Source organism: Poecilia formosa, unplaced genomic scaffold (assembly GCF_000485575.1).
Source record: "Poecilia formosa unplaced genomic scaffold, Poecilia_formosa-5.1.2 Scaffold126, whole genome shotgun sequence".
Lineage (NCBI taxonomy): Eukaryota > Metazoa > Chordata > Actinopteri > Cyprinodontiformes > Poeciliidae > Poecilia > Poecilia formosa.
The window spans coordinates 75,467-91,030 of NW_006800065.1; the positions used below are offsets into that span (position 1 = coordinate 75,467).

At 41.8% G+C, this 15,564-nt stretch overlaps 1 protein-coding gene across 1 annotated transcript; it reads left to right on the forward strand.

The window, feature by feature from the left end:
• The first annotated feature begins 2,140 nt into the window (after positions 1-2,140).
• LOC103144398 (carbohydrate sulfotransferase 1) lies at positions 2,141-12,852 on the forward strand. Its single transcript, XM_007561364.2, has 3 exons — positions 2,141-2,670; positions 7,068-7,239; positions 8,925-12,852. The coding sequence occupies exons 1-3, from the start codon at positions 2,668-2,670 to the stop codon at positions 10,049-10,051; spliced, it is 1,302 nt and encodes a 433-aa protein (XP_007561426.1). The 5' UTR covers positions 2,141-2,667; the 3' UTR covers positions 10,052-12,852.
• Positions 12,853-15,564: the final 2,712 nt, after the last annotated feature.

Here is a 15,564-nt window from a genome sequence, read left to right on the forward strand (position 1 = left end):
CGGATTGCATCTTTTGACGGGAGCGGAGAATGCACTGGAGCATTCCCATCCATTAGAAGATGAGATACTTCTGTCGCGTTCAAAATAGATCCAGGGGTGAATCTAAGAAAACGTAGATTGATGAAACATTTGTTGAGCAATATGAAAGACAGCCTGTACTCCTTCGAGCCGGCGTATGCATAATTTCTGGGCATGTGCTCTTTACATCTCTCCGCGTTCTGGATAGATGCGGGCATATCTAAATGGGGAGCCCCACTGAGGATTCGGCGCTCGCTTGCAGGAATTTTCAACTTATTCCTCAAATCTCACCAAGAAGGAGTGGAGGCGTTTGGCCGCTCAGAACCAGGGAATTTATACTGTAGGCTGGCAGAGGGGTGGAATCAGCAAAAAGAGGGGAGGAGGACACTTCGCTTTTGTATCACTCACTGGGTGTTCTTGGCAGCTTGTCGTCCTTTGTGACTGGTAATGTGCCTCCACCCTCGGGCACCAGAAAAAGCTTGCTGCTCTTTACCTGCGTGGGAAGACTTTCCATCCTCTCTTCTTCCAATTTCAGAGGTTTTTGGGTTTTTTACCCTTCTGTTATGTTTAACTTGTATGGCCTGAAAAAGGAAGAATATTCAGGACTGCCAACTATTTCATTTCAGAAAAAAGTGCTTAAAAGCAGAAATGAAAAAAAAAACAAGAAAAAAAAAAACAAGCCAGCACAGTTGGTCCAAGGTCTGCACAAAGCCCTGGTCAGAATTTGATTTGGGGAGCAAATTACAGCTAAGCTCAATGTCCACCAGCAACCACAGCATCGGTAACGTAGTTTTGGTATTGTTAATGTCTCATGATTTTTGGCGTTCACTACAGCTTGTTTTATATTTCAGTAACCGACCAACAATAAATTCCCAAAAGTGAACATTTGTGAAACAGGTTTCCGCTGAATTCAGTTCAACTGAACTCAAGCTGGGCTGCAATTACTTGAAACTAGAAACCTAAAAATACTCATAGCAGGAGATGAAAACTACATTATGAACCATTTTGTCTTTACAATTTACGTTTTTCGAATGCCCTTGTGTTCCACCAGGCGGATCTAAAACCCTTTTCCCATATGTGACTTTAATTTCTTCCCCAATTAGCCCCAGTTTTTGGAATCCTGGAGATTTCAGAGAAACTGGTCTCCCAAGGGGGTGATAAACAAAATGATGCCATCTAGTGTTGAACACACTGCCAATGGAGACACAGCCGACTTTGCAAGAACCGAATCTGACACCAACCGACTGGAGTGAGACTTGACATGGGAGAAGTGGCTGAAGTTGCCCCATATGCCTCCTTATGACTTGCAGTGATTCCACCCCACCATCGGGGGGCAGGCCAACAGGTGCTTCTTTTTCTACAACACTTTTTCCTTCCATTTAGTTTTTCATTAATAAGCTTGGATGCAGCACGCTGAGCTGAACAACCATAATTTTTAGCTACAGCTTTCTGTGGCTTTTCTAATGTGAAGATTTTTTCCATCTCCGTAAAACCATCAGTCTTCCCTGTGGTTGTGTAGGCAATAAAATAGCCACATAACAACAAATCTTTATTAGTTTTAGTTTTTTAATTGAATTACTACAATGAAATAAGTTTTAAAATGATATTCTAATTTATTAAGTAGCTGTGTTAGTGGCCCTAATCCTGCCTCCCCTCCAACTGTGTCTGCAGACCCTTCCTGATGTTTCGGATTGCCCAGGCAACCGAGAGGCCCAACAACAGATACATTATTTCGCAAATTTCCGTAAAGACACGCCTTTTCAATGTGACTCTGTCTTGGTGGGAGATAAATCTGAAAGCCTGCAAACAGAATCCACCCACATTTCCAGGAGTAATGGAGCTGTCACTGGCTAAATCTGACCCCACAGTAACCCTCAGAGGGGCAATGATATGCTGCCCATCCCTCCACCCGAGTGGAGAGGAGAGTGGGCAGCAGAGTGAGGAGGGGGCCTTATCTGATGATAGCAGTCATCTTCACTGAAATGAGAAAAATAGAGGTCATTGTGTCACCGGAGCCCCACGGGATGAAGTGTTTATATATGTGTGCGGGGCAAGCTGAATCCCTGCGGAGAGAAGGATGCTGGTAGGATGCTGAACTGATTGTCGATGCTCGGCTGGAGCTGATGAAGGCTCCCTCCAGGCGATATGAAAAATATCACGTCCTCCCATTCCTGCAAACCATTTAAATTACAGGTTGCGATGTGTGGACGCGCTCTCTCTCCCTCTCTCACACATCACAGCAGTCAGAGTTAGTCGTCCCTCACTATGTAGGTTACTTCCTCACTGGTTCGCATGCATCTCCGGGGCGCAATGAAGCGAAGCTCAGCCAAGAAGGCGTAATGCACGGAGAAGGGGGGGGCGTGGATGGGGGGTAATCTCGCATCCAATCTGATGTCTCGGCTGCTAAAGTCTCTCCGGTCTCTGGAGGGGTGGGCTACACATGCTTATTTTCCCAGACACTTTCCGTCCGTGGCGCGTCTCCGGCTTTGAACGCACTTGGGCTCCAGACACCGGTGGCTACTGACACACTCCCACACACACACACATACACGCACACACACACACTCTCTCATTCACACAGCTTTGCAAATGCACAGCCCGGGACTGGACTGGCCGGAGGAATACAGCATCTGACTGAAAGCGCCGCTGATGGTACGGTGATTTTTTTCTTTCTTTCTTTTTTCTTTGTTTTTGTCAGGTCTTGCTCGTTTACACACAGACAGCAGGGACCAAAGTCAGAAAGCGTGTTGGTAGAACACGGACAGGAGCAGAACATCAGTAAATACGCTTTTTTTTTTTTTTTTTTGGCGATGTTAATTATTAACTTTTGGTTTATTATTATATTAATATTACCACTGGACAGCTATTAGAATGGATTTCTTATATTAATTTGCCAGCGTTATTGCATGCAAAGTGACTTCATAACTTTAATAATTTACGTTTATGAACACCTGCCAAACAGTGTCGATCCGTCGGTGGATGGACGGACTCACACCTCTGAAGATGTTTGTGGTGTCTGGAGTCAAGATGTTACTTTTTTTTTTCAAGCGCATCCAGAAAGCATGAATTGGTCGTTGTGTTCCTCTAATAATTCCTGAAGACTTTTTTCTTTGTGGCAAAAAAAAAAAATAGTCTGAAGCTGCCTCAGCCACCAATGCTGCTTTACTGAAAAAAGTGACAATTGTTCGCTCTGTGTTTGTGGTTCGTTTAAAAAGTGAGGTTCTCGTGGATGGAAGGACTTGACAGTTTTGCAGCAGAACATCGTCCACTTGCTTCCTCCGCCATTATGCTTTCCCCCAGTAAAACACCTGGAAATCTACTTGATGTAAAAGAGACCTTGTCAGCAACTTTTACTGCAAGATGGTTAGTTTTTTATGTGGTGGATGCCTCAACGTAGGCATGTTGACTGGTCTGTAGCACCCACATGCATAAATTAGCCTGGAAGGAAGGGCTGTCCCTTCCTTGGTCACCTGTGATGAATACTGACCCCTGCACAGGTGATCTTTGCTTTGCCTGATATGGCTCACTAACCCCGGTGGAGCAGTGCGGGTTGGCCTGAACACCTGACGTTTCTCGATCTGACATTTAAGTTCTCATCACCCAAACAAATGTTATGCTGCTGATGATGCTAGTAAGGAAACATTCCTGCAGACTGCATTTAGCTATTTGCCATTTGATTTGTACCTTCTGACTGGTTGCTGTTATAAAGTGCAGTTTCACTGTTTTCTTTCTTCTTTTTTTTAAGGAATATGGACTACATTTAGAGATTTTGACAACCGTTTTATTGTCGGGGCACTAAAGAAGAGGCACTCTTGGGGTTTATTCAAGTAAAACTTCAGCTGCCACCGCAAACCATGACCACTGCACTCATGGATTTTTGGATAGACTGTGACCCATTGCGGTCGTCACACTTTGGCTCTTGTCAAACTTGTTCCAACCCTAACACTCGCCCATTTCTTCCTGCTTTTATTTAGCTCAAACACATGTAATTCACTTCAACTGTCAGTGGTCGTAATGCTATGCTTCATTGGTGTATCTTTTCATTTTACTCAAACAGGGTGAATCGGCTATTTGCACTGAATTTACGAGAACAGCCTCCAGTCCTGATCCAGCAGCCTATAAAAGCAACGCTGTCATGGACAAGGCACGATGAGAGTTGACCTTTTTCTTCATTTTCCCATCTTCCACCCCACTGCCTTGGCTCTCTCCTTCGGTGTGTGTGCGTGTGTGTATTTGTGTGGTTTAGGAATTACGTTGGACAAGATTAATCTTTTCTCCACACAGGAGTTCCTCATCTGGCCAAGGGGTCACATGCATCTTGCTGGCTGCAGTTCTGTATGTAAGAAATTGGTTAAAACACAGAGAAAAATTGGAGGAAAATAAGATTGATAAATGGAGGACAGAGCGAGAAAGACCAGCCGTGAGCTCCCGGCGTTGCCACCGCTGCTGCTGCTTCTGCTCGGCCCCTCAGTGTTTTCTAGGATTGATCATCAGCCTTCACCAATAAACAGCCCGGCTCTGAGGATGTGTGAACTCTCCGAGGGGCCCCCTAATAGAAAAATCTATGGCTCTGTCCCCATCCCTCAATAAGTCGGATCCCGAATCCCTCAGTCCCACCTTCATTACTAACGTCTAACCTCATTTGTTGCTTTTGTTTTTCCACAGAGGCAATTACCTTTCTCACACCGTGCGCCACAGCGCTCCGGCTGCCGGCTGTGTTATCTCAGCAGCTGCAGCAAACGCGCTCACTGAATTTACAACTCAAACTTGCCTAAGGAACGTGGACCACACAGCATAATCTTTAGTTGATCCCATCCCTGTGGCTCTTATCCCTTGTAAGAGCTGTTGTTTTATGAGGGATACAAAAAGCCGAGCCTGCAGTCTCCCCCCGCCCCCTTTCCAGCTGTTGACGGAGCGTCCGTTATTTCCAACGCGAGTTGGTTTGCTGGAGGAGTCTTGATTCTGTCTGATTCTGTCTTGATTCTCCGGAGGGCAGCAGAGTGAGGAGAAACAAGGATCCGAGCCCTAAACACGACTGGAAAGGAAAACAAAACCTGCCGCCGAGGAATTTTATGATGCGCCTCGGTCAGCCAGCTGTGCAGTACAAACTGGATGTGGATGGCGGAGCTGTTGAATTCATTTTTTTTTTTTTTTTAAGTGTAAGAAGCCCGGTCAAAGGTTCTTATTATTTGTACCCATTCATGCAGTCGTTATATGCCTCTGCCAACTCTCCCTCAGCCAGTCCTGCTAGTGACAAACTACACACCACTACTTTGCGTTCCTGCCTTCCTGTCTGTCTGCAGCATCCAGCCTGAGAAAGTTTCTCCCTCTTGATGAATTCATTCCCTGTTTTTTTTTTGTTTTTTTAACTGTATTCAAACAGAATGTCTCATGATGTCAGCTTGATTCGGCTTCCCCTCACCCACCGAGTAAACGTCTTTCAGTCGGTGCTGTTTGTGATTAATGGAACATCAAAAGCTCAGTGTGATACATTCCCGAGGATACGAGTCTGCCAGGGACACATAAACATCATTAATGAAGAAGAAGCAGATTGAAGAGAGACGGAACGAGGGTGAGGAGGCTAAAAAACTGGGAGGGGAACATTTATTTTTGTCAGCAATGTGATATAGAGGCTACTTACCTGTGGTTTTGTTAATGATTGCCCCTGTAAAGCCACTTTTGAGGGATGAAGGGACAGTTTGCACCCCGTGCTCACGTTATGATCTACCATCAGTTTGCTGTGTGCAGCGATGGATGGATGGATGGCAGCGATTTCCCCTACTAACTCCATCTGGAAAAATCACATCTTCCTTTGCTCTTTGATGGCCAGTGGCAACAAAAAAAAAAACTCGGAAGCTCACAAAGGAAACTTCTCCACTTAAGACGACAGCTATATTTATCCGAGTATGCAGTTCTCTCCTGGGCTCAGAGGCTTAATTACCCAGAAGAGGGGGAAGTAAAGATGAATAGCAATTATGCAACAGTATGCAAAGTGTCCTGAATTGCGGGGCTGTTGTAGATGGAACCATCACTGCTATGTTCTCCAGATGAAAGTCTGGGTCAAGATTTCATGACACGGATTCTAAGCTGTTTGTACATTTAAGTTATTTAAAGTCGTCCTGATGCACTTGAACTTTTGCCTCTTGTGTCACTCTACAGTCACAACGTCTTTTGTTAGGATTTTATGTGACAAACTAAGACAAAGCAATGTATACTGCTAATATGGAAGGAAAATACAACTAAATAAAATCTTCATTGAGCTGCTAAAGCTTCTCTTAAAAAATTGGACATTTTTTTATTTGTGATAGGAAATTTGTTTTGATTTTTTGAATCAAAGAACCCCAACTTCTTTATGTCATACCATCATATGGTATGACATAAAGAAAAGCCAAATATTTTACAAGAAGGCAGTGAAAATATTTTATTTAACGGAAAAATCCATACTTACAAAATCATGTCAACAGTAAGGACATCTGGGGACTTGGGGCGTAGTTACTTAAAGATTTGCTTTTAGAATGGGACCAAAATCTTTACATACTTTTGCAAAACCACTGTGTGCCATAAATGGAAAATGTTGCTGACCCATTCTCTTTCCTTGTAGATAAAACATTTTACAGTCTGTTTTCTTCCTAATAAATAACACACAGTTTAGTTTTAGGTCCGGGAGGCTCAAATATTTCTGCCATTAGATGTGTCAGCTGCCATCATATGCAAATAGGTTGTTTAATATTTAATGCGGTAACAAGCTATTTCGTTTTTTCAGAGAAGAACATGCCATTAAAGTGTGCATTCTGGACTGACTGGAATAATGTGGCATACATAGTAGAAAAGAAAATGTTAAATATTTATGCAAATGTCTGACAAGGAAGTGCCTTTGGGCAATAATCCCAACAACTCCAATAAGAGCTGCTCTGAAGACCATCAGTAAATGCCCTGGAGGTGTCACTCTATGGGAGCTGCGCATGCAAGAGGGTGAGGGGAAAAAAAAAAAAGCAATCAAAATAAAATCTCATTTTGTGTCTTTTCCCGTGTCTTCCCTGCGGCGCCAGCGTGAAGGATGTAGAGCCGGAGGTGGGGGCAGGATGGAGTGCTCCTGGAAGACGGTGCTGCTGCTGGTGTGCGCATCTCTTGGGGTCCAGTACACGGCTATCCGGACCCTGAGGGACTCGATGTCTGGACCCTGTCAGAGAGCCTACCGCTGCAGGAGCAGATACCACAGAGGTACCGTCGGATGGCACATTAAAACCTTGCTAGAGTCTAAAAAGTGTGCAGATATAACAGAGACAATAAGTATTAAACAGAACAATGTTTTGCTCATTCAATATAATTTAAACACCATATATCAGAAACAATCCAAGCAGTTCACACTTACAAAGAAATCTAACCAAGTATACCGTAAACTTGAGTAAATAAGTAAAAGGACAGAAAGAACACACCGAAATCAGTTAAATGCCTAAAAGCCTTTTTTGTAACAAATAAACTACATGCATGCATATCAAGATGGAACTGACATTTATTTTGACAAACCTCTTTTTTTTTGTTCTTTAAAGCTTTCTCTCGTAAAGTCAACCTTGTGGTTATGAGCCGGCGCTCAGCATCCGTCAGGGTTTTACTTTGAGTGTAAGACTGCTCTGTCTTCATTGCATCCTCTTTGGAAATCTACGAGTTGGCTTTCGTTTTCCATCCCCTCTAATCTTTAAATTATTGTATCAATGCATGAAAACCTTTCTGCATTTTTGGCTTTGCCACGCACAACCATTAGGGGATTATACGAATGGGATTGCCTGAGAAAAAAAAAATAACACAAAAGCCAGATTTTGACGGAGTTACAATTTCTTGACTCACGGTTCTGAATCCTGACCAGCTGACAACCTGTTTCCATTTGCAGTTTTTACTCATTTTCCCTGCACTCCATTTGTTGTCTCTTTTCTTTGTTTTTCTTCTACATTTTAAAGCTGTATTAAAAAAAAAATAGTTGCAATCCGCTAGCACAATGTTGGAGTTTTACAAATTTCTTACCTGGTTTTAAAATTTCAATCTGAAATGTTTTTTTTTTCTTTGTCTTCTGTGCCTATTGGCCATTTATTTTCTTAATTTACTTCAATACCAATTAAATTTGTCATTCCACAGTAACTTTATGGGCATATTTCTCTTGATTTCATTGGGTATGTGGATTACGTGGTTTGCAACTGAGTATTGGTGTGAATTTCATATCAATAGCCCCTTTAAAAGTGCATTTTCTGAAAAGACGAAAACCTGAAATACATCAGCTGGGGATACAGAGAAACATTCAATACTTGATTGGTAATATTATAATTTCAACAAAAACTTTTAGAAACAGTTTTTAACATCAGTGCAGTTATAGATGCAAAATAAAAAGGAAATCTGAGCACTGAAAATGGGGATTCCCTGTAAATGGAGAAAAGAAAAATGAAAAATGCATTATTTGTCTTGCAATTATCCTCCCATTTACCACCATTAATACACTCTCACTGCACAGATGTAACTTGCCACCGAAAGGCTCCTGAATAAAAAAAAAAATCCTCTTTGCAATCAACTCTTCATCAGCAGTAATTGCCCATCAGTTATTTGGCTCTATATTTAGAAATCTACTATTTAATAACCCGCCTTTGAAAACTTCCATCAGTCTCCTGGATGTTTGCGCTAAATAATTTAAACTTTATTGGCTTTAATCTGCAGTTTCCCCAGGAATAAATATAGAAATAACACTGCAGTTCACATTTATGAGTTAAAGCTGGTCTTCTGAAACAAACCGCTTTTTCACACAGCGTTAAAGTAATGATTGCAGCATTTTCTGGAATAAGTTATTTAAAGGCTGTTCTTAAAACATCGTATGAATGAACATAATTTTGAAAGCACTCGTCTTTTTCTTTCCCTTGCTCAAGACTCCAGATGGGCTGCCTTGTGCGATGACAGCTGGATGCCCATCGTTTTGCCTCAGAAGCACATACTGCTTTTTGCGACAACGCGCAGCGGCTCCTCGTTCACCGGACAGCTACTCAACCAGCATCCCGGGATCTTCTACGTCTTTGAGCCCCTTTACCACGTCCAACAGGCCTTCACCAACTCCAGCAGCAGGTTGCGTCGAACTTTAGACCGCCGGGCCTTGCTTGGAGCATACAGAGACCTCCTCTTAAACCTGTACACCTGCGACCTTCACTTCATGGAGAACTACATCCGCCCTGAGACCCAGGATCACATCACAAGCTCCTTTTTCCGACGGAGCTCAAGCCATGCCCTCTGTTCTCCTCCAGTTTGTTTGGAAGGGGCGGTTGCTGCGATGTCTGATTCGCCTGATGAAATCTGGTGTCCTAAGAAGTGCGGGGCTCTGAACCTCACTCTAGCCGCCATGTCATGTTTGTCAAGAGGACATGTAGCCATAAAAACCGTGAGGATCCCTGAGGTGGGAGACCTGCGGACTCTGACGGAGGATCCGCGTCTGGACCTGAAGATCATCCATCTGGTGAGAGACCCCAGAGCCATCCTTGCTTCCCGCATCATGGCGTTCTCTGACCAGTTTCGCGCTTGGAAAATATGGAACGCCACTGGACGCCAGCCTCGATACGTGGACCTCTCGCAGATCACCAGCACCTGTAAGGACATGGCTGCCTCTGCAGAAACGGGCCTGCAGAGACCAGCGTGGCTGCGAGGGCGATACATGCTGGTGCGGTACGAGGACTTGGCTCTTCACCCAAATGCTGGGGCGGCGGAAATTTACAGGTTTGTGGGTCTGGAGATGGAGGACAGGGTGAGGATGTGGATATTGAAAAACACCAACAGCAATGTGTCGGCTCCCTCTGAGTGGAATTACAAATACTCCACCACGAGAGACTCCAGAGCCACGGCAGAAAGTTGGAGGCTTCGTCTCAGCTTTGACATTGTGAGAGCTATTCAGGATCTTTGTAGCGACACGTTGGCTCTGCTCGGATACAAGCAGGTTCATTCTGCTGCCGAACTCAGAAACTTGTCACAAAGTTTAGTGGAGCACAGAACGTTTCAGCCTGTCACATGATGATGCAAGAAATCTGCTTATTTAGAAAACGTCTCTATGCTCAGATTTTGGTCTGTCAAGACTCGGATAAAATGAATGTAACTTATTTGAATCCTGACTGATGCCTGAAATATTTTTGCTATAGTTGGTAAGTTTTTGTTAAATATGTCAAAAGTGCCATTTTTTTTTTTACATGAAGAAAACTAGGAAACACAAGGATGCACTATTGGTGCTACTACTTCTGCTGTTTACCTATACCTATAACTCTTAGGCATTGACCAGGGGGTTCAGTCAAGACTTTTTAAAATAATTAGCGTCTCTCAAGATGCATCCCCAGAAAACTCTTGTTTTTGCTTAGCCAATGTTTAAAAAATTACAGCCTTTGTATTTAAGCCAAGTTTATAGTTTTTATTAATTTAACAACCCAAAAGTTTCTTCTTCTACAATTCAGCTCAAAATGATTTATACCTTTATCAAATTTAGATTTAAGGTAATTTTTTTTATCCATATGTTTCTTCAGACTAAAAGTAACATCAACATGTTGTAGTCTAACATTAAGTCAAAAATCTAATGGGGAATAATTTTCCAATTGCAAAGATTTGGCAAAAGATAAATGGTCCAACTTTGTCAGCATAAGAAGGAGTATATCAGTATACTGCCAATAAATCTGTCTAATTGATAATTGAGGATGCAGACAGTTTTTACCATGTCAGTGTTGTTTTTCTCTTTTTGTTTACTCCTCTTATATAATATTTTTGTCAGTCAGGAGATACCTGTGTTAATGCTGATCCACAACAAGCTTTTTAATTGAATGACTAAATGGTTATGAATAATTTAGGCTTAGCAGAAAGTGTTTCTCTCTTTTAAAATACATAAAACATCAGCGACTGTATTGGCTGTCGCAGTTTCTCGTCCGTCTTTGACATATAACCAGCTCTGCACTGCGCAAAGCGGAGAACAGCTTAAACTCTGCTCATCAAATTTTAAGACATTTGACTTTTATTTAACTTTTATTAATCACAATAACAACTTATATTATAGTTTTCTCAGTCGACTTTTAGCACACCAAAATATTAAACAGAATGGACATGCTAGTGCTAGGCTAGCCTAGCACTCAAGCTAACCGCTCTATTTGAAAACACCATTAACAGGAACAAGAAAAGCTCGTGTGTTTTGGTCCATACTTATTTTTAAAAACAAATGTTTAATCTACATGTTTACTTTTCTAGAACTATTGAGAAAATAATACATTTGCTTTCTTAAGCTAGCTATGTGCTCAAGGAGGGTCTTAAAGCATCCAGCAGAATGTCCACTTGGGACAAAATATCCCTGTCAAGAAACATTAGGCTACACTGTCCTTCACATCATTTGTAGGTGAGTTAATATTGATGGTACAAAATTTTATTTTATGCATGCACATTACATCAGTTTGATGTGGTTATAGACTCAGTAACAGAATCTGGCATGACTCAGACCAGAGTTAGGGATAAATAATCCAGATGAGGACAGTAAAAAACACTGTCCTGATCTTAATATCGACTAGGTCGGTATTGAGACCTCAGATCTTCGAGAACATCATGTGAAAGAGTAAGGTCAACAACAAAGTGAAAACAGGAATAAAACGTATTATTTTATGCTAGGCATTTTTCCAGGATGGAAATAGGTGTAGATCACAAACAACAAGGGCGTGGGGATGCAGCATCAGTGCAATTTTGCATTTGCAGAAAAGTTCAGGGATGCAATGTTTCTTATTTTCAAACCCAAGCTTTAAAATATTCTAAAACGTAGGAGATGATCTGATCTGTATCTCATTAGTCATTAGTCCAACTAGCTTTCTGTCAAGGTGGCTAATTGTTTGCTCACCATTATGTTGAGAGTCCATCTGTTCTGCAAACCAACTTAAAGGAACAGGGAGTAATAGCAATGGCTTCCTCTAATGTCAGAGGCTAATTATTCAACAACAACAAAAAAAACCCTGCAAACCTTTTGAACATTTTAGACAAAGGAGATATGTTGTAAAAACCCAAGTGATCTGTGACATTTCCTTTGGAAACCTTGCAGACATTTTACAGCTAGCTCCCAATTTAAACGTCTAGTTGGCCAGGAGAAGCAAATGTTCAAATGCAAATCCTCCAGAGCAAAAGGTTATGAAGGCTGGTGAATGTAGCTCCCTCCTCCTCTTTTCTGTAGAGCTGTATGTTCCCGTCATTCAATATTTTAGATGCTTTCAGATAACTGCAGTATCATCTTCAGCAGAACGAGGAGCGTCATCTCCCATTGCAGTGTGTTGAAAATAAAACACAGCAATTTCCACACCGTATTTTCTGCATTATGTCTCCCCTCCTGTGAGCTGAAGTCAGTTGCTCTTCCTCATCCCTTCACCTTCATTTCCAGCTATATGAAATGCCTCCGCAGCACATAAAACATCCCCCGTCGTGAGGTACGTGTAAACACCATCTGCAAAAGAAACTCAGCCTGAACCTATCCACACATTTTTTTTTAACCATCTCCAGTGTTTTTGTGCAACAACAAGCTTTGTCTGACGAATTTTTGAAAAATTACAGAAATGGCGAAAAGGTCAGAAAATGTTTGTTTTTGCAAGGTGAAAACGTTCTATCCCCGAGAAGGGGGATGTAAGGTCTCAGAACTGCCGACTTTAGGTTTCTATTGAGAGCATGTGAATAAATCTGTTTTGTCTTCACTATCAAAAATAAACTCAACTTTCTTTAGGGCTGTAAGAGCGCCAAGGTTATGTGCTGGACATGTTTACACATTGTGTACTAGTATTTATTTGAGAGTTTTGATTAAATAACTGCAAATTATTTCTGAGTGAATGAGTGCAGTCCTCTGTTATTATGTTGGGTTTAGATGTCTTCTGGCCTTATTTCATCTGAAGAGTCTCTTGTAGCTAATGTGTCACTTACAAAAAACACAAAATCCATGGACTGTGTTTAATTTATATTCAGATGTCAAAGGAACGATATCAATATGATTCAGCCTTCGTCTCCAGTGCAAACTAACCAGAGATTTTACTGCGACGAGTGGCGTTTATTCTGGTTTTTGTGTCTAAACAGAGGAAGGATGTGTGCCGTCTCCAGGCACCGACCCATTTCTTCTAATGTGGAGCCGCTGTCTTGCGATTAACACTGGGAGTAGTTTCTGAGGAGGCACTCATCGTGTGAAACACAGACAAACCACTGAGCGCCTGTGATTTTCTTCCTTTTAAATGTGAATGTTGCACTGAAAAGGCGTCATTCACATCCCTACAGAGGCTGCAGCTCTTCCCCACTGGTAGCTATCAGCTTTCTTGCTTGTGATGTTGATGAAAGCCACAGCCGAGTGATGGAAAATGTGCAATTTAAGTACAACCGTCATGCTGCTCCATAAGTAGTATTAAACCTGAGGTGAAATTGTTCCTTTAATAATGTCTTTTTAGGCACCCGGTTTTTCCATCTTTCTTGTAGTTGCTGACACCAGGGATATCTGAGCACAAAGAATTGATCTACAGATTCAGCCGAGGAGAAGCAGGATTTAAGATGCATCGAGAAAAGACCAGCCCCCTTTCTTTGAACTTAATCTGCAAGGCTACACAAACTGGCCATAAAGCAGAGCTTTATGACACGCGGGGAGACGTACTTCATCGGTTTTTCCATCTGCAGCCTGACACACAAAGCTGCAAGTGGCCTGAGTCAGCCAGCAGCTAATTACCCATTTCTTCTCCACTCAATACAGACAACCCCTTTTCTGTTTCCTTAACTGTGCTGACAAATTCAGGTCTTATTGATGCTGGAAACAAGATGCTGTGGGGAGAAAATGCATAGCAGCACACCTTTCATCAGTGGTTCTCATCCTCACCTGTCAAACGGTTAAACAATGCTACTTTATGTTTGCAGAAACCACAGACAGTTCGAACTTTTTCAGGTTAGGCGCTTTAGATAACAGTTTGTGTGCTGCTTTATTAGAGAGCACTGCAGTGAGAAGCTCAGTTTTAACCTCTTAACCTTCACTGAGTGATAACAGCAACCGGGACCAAACACAATTTTCAAAAATAGGGCATGCAAAACATTCATGAAAGTCTCCTGCAGACATGTCGTATGGGCAAATAATCACGTTTTTAAGTCACACGAATGAGATAATCTGTGAATAGAGCGTACAATCTAACAAAGTATTTAATGTAAGTTTGTCAGAAAGCAGGGTTACATCTACACACTCTTTTTGATCATCTATGCCTTGTTTTCTGCATGTTGCTACTTGTGATTTTAAGGCAATTTATTTATAAGCAAATGGTTCTTTTTGCACCGAGTCGTGCATTCTGTGACACTTTTCCACCTTTGCATCTTCAGCATAGTTTGGCCTGTAGAGGAATAAATGTATGAACAGTAACTGCTTAGGACAGCCAGAGCAAACTGTCTCACATTTAGTGTTAAAACTGCTTTGTGTTTTCACACGGGTCTTACGCCAAAGTTTCCCAGGTGAAGGTTTTCTAATATTGCCTCCAAATTGCGACTTTCTCTGCTTGATAGTTCTTGGGGGTAGCAAAGATAAGCTACAGGGCCATCCATGCAACAAAAAGGCTTTTACTCATTAAAGTTATAACATGCATCTGGGGTTTTATGACAAACTTTTAACTTCTCTAACTCCAATACACATTGCATTTCAATCCCCTCCTTAAATCACCTAAATCCAAGATACAAGTGTGCCATAAAATACATCCATGCACACAGGTCGGTTTCTTGTTTTTTGTTGTTTGATATGTAGAGAGAGCAGAGGTACAAAGGTTAGAACTCATGCAAGGATTCTTGCACATTTCTCAGATAAAAGTAAAAGGAAGACATTTTCATTCCAGTGATGGTTTGGGAGCATGTGGAGAGGGCACATGCTGACATCTGTTACCCCACAGTGTCTTGGAATCATGCACTGCAACACAGATTCTCCAATAAGTCTGGTGGGTTTTTTTTCCAAGCACTAATTTGTTTAGTCCCTCTCTATATTTCAGAATAAGTTCTTCTTACATCAGCTCACGAGAAGAGAGTTACGTATTTTTACACAGCTGGATGTGCCTGACCTGCATTTTTTAGTTGAAAAAATATAAAAAACACATCATTCTTAGATGTGTCTTTTTTTCACTGTGGTGAAATTTTTGTCAAGCAGAGACACACAAACCAGGACAAGCAGGGACCAAGGATTTTAGCCCCATTTGGAGCAATCAAGCTGCTTGTAACTTGAATAGACAGTGATGTTTTACTTTGCACTCTTTCTTGTAGCATTACAAAGCAAGCCACATTAAAACGTTAGACTTTCAGAGGCTTGTCAAGTTTTCATGTCGCAGGAAGAACCTGACTGCTATATTTTCATTTACGAGCCTAAAGGCATCGAGTTGCTTCCATATGGCTGGTTTCCCTTTTGGTTTTAACAAGTGACTTAACAAAGTGTGGCTAATGAACTGCCTGAGAAGTGAATATAGCGAGAGTCTAGTTCTGCGCCACTTAGAGCAATTTATTCTTCTTTCTTTATCACTTAATAGATGAATGAAT

Excerpts from the sequence above, each read along its gene's own strand:
- LOC103144398 (XM_007561364.2), top strand. Across the intron at positions 7,240-8,924 it reads CAGGAGCAGATACCACAGAG|ACTCCAGATGGGCTGCCTTG; the intron begins GTACCGTCGGAT and ends CCCTTGCTCAAG.